General features: G+C 34.8%; 1 protein-coding gene across 1 annotated transcript; it reads left to right on the plus strand.

Moving 5' to 3' along the window:
* Positions 1–3,061: 3,061 nt before the first annotated feature.
* On the plus strand, positions 3,062–5,389 carry LOC110021726 (ubiquitin carboxyl-terminal hydrolase 23-like; the record flags this gene model as incomplete). The annotated part of the gene is given in 5 exon segments (XM_020720338.1): positions 3,062–3,493; positions 3,581–3,718; positions 3,806–4,277; positions 4,362–4,455; positions 5,068–5,389. Coding segments are annotated over 5 exon segments (1,260 nt in total), but the record flags the coding sequence as incomplete, so codon positions are not given.
* Between the last annotated feature and the right edge of the window lie 537 nt (positions 5,390–5,926).

Genomic DNA, 5,926 nt, shown 5'->3' on the forward strand with positions numbered 1-5,926 from the left:
TTTGAAGGAATCGGAAGCCTTAACATCCATTGAATGGGGCCTCACACCGATCCTCGGGAATTTGAAATTTGAAGGAATCGGAAGCCTTAACATCCATTGAAGGGGGCCTCACACCGATCCTCGAGAATTTGAAATTTTGAAGGAATCGGAAGCCTTAACATCCATTGAAGGGGGTCTCACACCGATCCTCGAGAATTTGAAATTTTGAAGGAATCGGAAGCCTTAACATCCATTGAAGGGGGCCTCACACCGATCCTCGGGAATTTGAAATTTGAAGGAATCGGGAGCCTTAACATCCATTGTCGGAAGCCGTAACATCCATTGAAGGGGGTCTCACACCGACCGATCCTCGGAGGATTTGAAATTTGAAGGAATCGGAAGCCTTAACATCCATTAAAGGGGGCCTCACACCGATCCTCGGAGGATTTGAAATTTGAAGGAATCGGAAGCCTTAACATCCATTGAAGGGGGCCTCACACCGATCCTCGGAGAATTTTGAAATTTGAAGGAATCGGATGTAAAATCCTCAACCTCTAGAATTTTGATTTGACTTTTGTGGAAAATTTGTGGGAAGTTTGTGAAATTCTTATGAAACTTGTAGAATTTGGGAGAGATGTGAAAAATGTATGTAGCAATTTATGCAGTGTAGAATTTTGTGAGGGTTCATGTGGATGTTGCAAATGTATGAATATTTGTGAAGGTAGTGGAGCTTAGGAAAGTTCTGAAAAAAAAAGGCACATTGGGAAAGAATGTTGGAGGTTCAAATCAATCCCAAGAGGTGAACAAAAAAATTTGTGGGAAGTTTGTGAAATTCTTATGAAACTTGTAGAATTTGGAAGAGATGTGAAAAATGTATGTAGCAATTTATGCAGTGTAGAATTTTGTGAGAGTTCATGTGGATGTTGCAAATATATGAATATTTGTGAAGATAATGGAGCTTGTGAAAGTTCTGAAAAAAAAAAAAAAAGGAACATTGGGAAAGAATGTTGGGGGTTCAAATCAATCCTAAGAGGTGAACAAAAGAATCAACTTGAGAAGGAATGTCGAAGATTCGCATCCAACCTCAAAGCTAATCGAAGAATTATTCCTGTGGGAAGAGATGTGGCTCTATATGTAGAACCATCCAAACCTCGTATGCACCAGACAAAAGTCTGAGAAGAGTGTGGTTCTATAGAGCCAACTAACCTCTTCCACAAGAGGAAAAGGACCCAGCTTCAGACAAGTGCAGCATCTGTGTTTTCTAAGAACGATATTGTCTTTAAAATACCACGATGCATAGTACTTCTTGAGGTACCAACCGTTGACTGCAGGTATGTGTAAAAATGATTCATTCTTTAAGGTACTTTCTGAATTATATTCTCCCAAGTACACATAAAGATGTGCTACCTCTAAGAACGTCACAGCTTGAGGGGCTGCAACTTCGTAGCCTCATTTGTATTAGTTGTCACTTTGATTTGACATTAGTTCTGTAGAAATTGTTCTTGTCGTCTTTGAGGAATAACTCTGACCTTTTTCGATTGTTGCTGAAGTTGTATTTGCTGAGCGTTGAAGGATTTGACTTCAGGGTTGAATTTCCATTAACTCCTAATATCATCGTCATCTCTTTAATTCTTTCTTTCTGAGCCTAAGCAGATTTCAGAAATTCGGTCGTGCGATCAAAATATTTTTCACTTATCAAAGATATTTCTGAGTCAATTAATAACCAACCAAAAGATTCAAGATCGCTGAACTTTTTCCTGAGTATAATATTCGGAGAATTTCCTTAAGAGAGCATTCGAAGTCTCAGTGGTATTGGAGAAAATAACAGTGAAGGGTTGGGGTTCAATTTGAGTATTTATTGGTGATAAAAATCCGCCCAATAGACTTTATCAAAATAGTTTTTGTACATTAGAAATGCAAGAAGGTACACTCAACAATTCAGTTAAATCAATTTTTAATGAGTTTAATTCTATTGTGAGGTATTTGAGAATTATTGATATGATGGTCGCTAATGAGGGTTATACGTCATTACTATCGTATTCCTACTGTATTCTTTGGTACGATAGATATCTATTCAACTTAAAAGAAATTATGAATTCATTTCTTTCTAAAGATGCAATCAATAAGATTGAGGGTGCAGAAGATAAAGGTCAGGCTAATGGATTGTTGGTTAAGTTGAGACCCTTTGAGGTGTTTACCTTCAATTATGTCAAAGGTTTAGTCATAGTTCTAATAATGTGACTGACGTATTATGAGACATTATAAATTGAAGAGAAAGTTACACGCGAGTAAAAATTTTATGTCAAATTGGTTTGTTGAGGCTGTGTGGTACTCAATCTTAAGGGTTTTCTACATTCGAAGAATTCGCATTTGTGATGAACGAGGAGTTACATATTATTATCACTTTATTGAGTCAATGGGGAGATTAGTTAGAAATTTAACTTGATAATTTAGTCAAGTTAAGTACACTCGAAATGAGTAAATTTTTAAGGATACGTGCACACACTAGCACTGGAGAGAGTTGGTTATTTGAATTAAATTAAGAAGAGAGAGATAGTAAGAGAAAACAATGATTAAGAGACAGAAGAAGTTTTACTATGATCGTGGCTTACTATATTGATGCATTATAAGCATGTTTTGTTGATTTGGGGAGGGCACACCATTGATGAATTTTTTAGATGGGAAAATTCTGGTATGATTATTCTCTCTTTTGAGGCATTCTCTATTTTTCTTATTTGTAGAATTCTGAGGGTTTTACTTTTATGGTGAGATTGGTTGTATTTGGGTTTGGAAAAGTGTTTTCTTGTGCCTCTCTTATTTACACAATTATGTTTAATTTCTGATGGATCGGATTCTCTCATTTTTCATGGGCATAGGCTAAGGTTTAATTGAATTACACAAGTCTTTTTTTGCTCTCTTTTTTTCTTTCTTTTTTATTTTTTTATTTTTTTATTTTTACGATTTTGTATTTCTGCTTTCATTTTTTTTAATTTTGGTAGGCACTTCCGCATAAAAATTGTGTGTTTTCCTAGCAAACACTGGACTTCAGCTTCAAGATTTGTGACATAGAACTTGATTGCAGGTGACAGAAGTCAGTGAGCAAACTGTTCTTTCAAGGGAAGCATATATGTTATTCTATGTTCGGAATAGAACATCTGGAGTTAAAGGGGCAGCTGAAGTTGTCCCTAAATCTGATTTTTCAAGCCCTGCTGCAAATAAAGAGATCCCTTTGGTGGAAATAAAGCCAAGTACTGCTATTTACAGCTCCATCCAGCCTAAGGATGATAGACCTCACATTGAACTTGTTCCTGCAATGGATGCCTCATTGCAAGAATCAGTCAAGTCCGAAGGTTTATTTTTTAATAAGGATGAAAAGGTTGAAACAAAATATTCAAATTTGCAAATTAATGATGGGGAATTTACCAATATACACCACACATCACTATCACATGAGCCAACAAAACCTCTTCCTTTGATGGATTCTAAGCTTCCTTCTGATGGTGATAATAATAAGGTAATTCAAATATTCATTCAATGTCTTTTATTCAAGGACTTGGATGGGACATGTTTGATCTCATTTCTCTTTCAATTTTGTTTGTAGAAAGGTGATACCAGTAACAAGATGGAGACTGATCTGTCACCGTCACGGGATGATTTTGAAGAAGTTTTAAGGCAATCAAACACCATGAATGATTCGACCCTAAATGAAGCTGTTGTTACAACCCTGTTGCACAACCAGGTATTTATTTGAATGAGAGAATTCCTTTTATTTTACATATAAGCTCAGTCATTTCTGTCTGGTACTACAGTTTGGTGTATTCAACAGGAAACTTGTGAGAATATCATCACAGAAAACCTGTTGTATAGCAGCCACCAGAGTGAATCTAAGTTAAAGACGCCTAGAAAATCCTCATCAGAAAAAGGCGGGTTTTTCGGGCGCAAAATGCTATTTCTAATGTCATTGCACCGTCCAAAGAACAAGCAAATGAAAAGGAAAAAACAACATATAGCTTTCAGGAAAAAAATAAGTACGAGGATAGTTAATGATCCCAATGCTGACTCACATGAAGCCTCCACTTCCAAGAATTTTCAAGCTATTGATGTCTCCTCCAGGCATCTACCTAGAAAGCATCCACAGTCTATTAATAGAAAATCTAAGGGGAAAAAAGGCATTAAACATGGTAGCCGTTCAGTTTATACTGAAGAATTTAATAGAAGTACGTTCTGCTGTAATGAAGAAGACTCCTCTGTAAAGATTAATTATGCTGAAGACACAGATATCCTGAAACAAACATCTGGTTAGTTTGTAGCACTTAAATAATTTCTCCTCCGTTCAGTTTCGTTGTTTTCATCTATTTGATATTTTCCTGGCCTGCCTGCAGTTGCTAGGTGTGATGATCAAAACTTCCAGGTTATGCAGATGAATGAGATTCAATACAATTCAAAAAGGAATATTGGTTATGTCCTGGATGAAAAGTAAGTTCATTTTCTTCTTGTAAAACCAGTATTTGAAACTACCTCAACTGGAAATGTTCTGCTGAAAGAAAGAAAAAAAAAATCTCATGATACAAGTCTAAAGGTTGACTACCCCCCTTCTGATGTACTAGAATAATGATTTTCTTACCCTCACTAGACTGTATTCTAGAAAGTTAGAAGCACTGTACCTGAAGCAGATCGATGAAATGGCAAATCTGCCAATGTGTCTCATAATCGTTATTGTGCTGCTGATAATAAAATTTCATCAGATATTTGTTAGGAAGATTTACATGCATACCACTCAATTTTTATCTATTCACATACCTAACACCCATACATATATTCCACCTTACTGATGCATGAAAAAGGGCATTTCACTTTTTAAAAGTAAAATTAGTGGTATTTTGGATATAATATGAAAGATTTAAGTGATATTCATGTAAAAAAATCAAAGTTTAGCTATTAGATATGTAAATACTTAAGAATTGGATGGCGAGTCTGTAAATATCCCTTTTTTTATTGAGGATTTATTTAGAGTTTCAGATTTTCAGATTTAGAAGGTGATACTTTCATTTATTTGTACTTAATGTAAAATTTTTCATCTTCTCTCAGCCGTGAAGATTATGAAAAGCATAAGAGAAAAAAGGTTAAGAAATACGGGCGGTGGTTGGAGTTATGGAGCAGAAACCATTCCAGGAAACAGCCAGCTTCAAAGCACAGCAGAAGAGCAGAATAAAGGTAGATTGTAAGAGCCCAAAAAACCAACCTTTTAGGATATTGAAGTAAACAACATGCTTCTAATTGTGTCAAAATTCAATTTTGAAATGAGTTTTTACTCCATTTATGATTCTATTTCTCTTGTTAGCGCTCATGACTTTATTCTGTAGTTTGATGATTACTTGTCTTAAGTCTCTGTTCTTGTGTTGCGTTAATAAATCAGATGTTTTTTTTTTTTTTTATTTCAACATATTTTATGAAATGTGATTATATTAGAGTATAAACGCTATGTCGATGCTTTGAATGTTTTAACGGAAAGCAAGAGGTGCATTATACTATAAATTTAACTCAAATCTATTATTATCTGTGTTGTCTTTTTGTAAGGCAATTATGTTTAGTTTATCCATAATTTGCAGGGGCAATTACATATAGAGCACCCAAAACATTATTATTTACTAATCAAGCATCATCTCATCTATTTTTCAAATTCTCGCTCAAATATCAAATTTCATGATAAAACCATTTATTCATTTTTATCAAATTCTCAATTTTTTTTATTGTGGCACGTGTAAATGCATCGGTCCGGTAGTTGAAAAAATATGTTGGATGCTTAATTTATAAATATCAATGTTTCGGAGGCGCACTGTCTGTAATTAATTAATTTATCAAATTCTCAATTTTTTTATTGCGGCACGTGTAAATTAATTTTATATTAAGATTGAAGAAATAAAGCTTAAATGGTTGCTTTATGGTG

The sequence above is a fragment of the Phalaenopsis equestris genome, unplaced genomic scaffold, assembly GCF_001263595.1.
Source record: "Phalaenopsis equestris unplaced genomic scaffold, ASM126359v1 Scaffold000140, whole genome shotgun sequence".
NCBI classification, from domain to species: domain Eukaryota; kingdom Viridiplantae; phylum Streptophyta; class Magnoliopsida; order Asparagales; family Orchidaceae; genus Phalaenopsis; species Phalaenopsis equestris.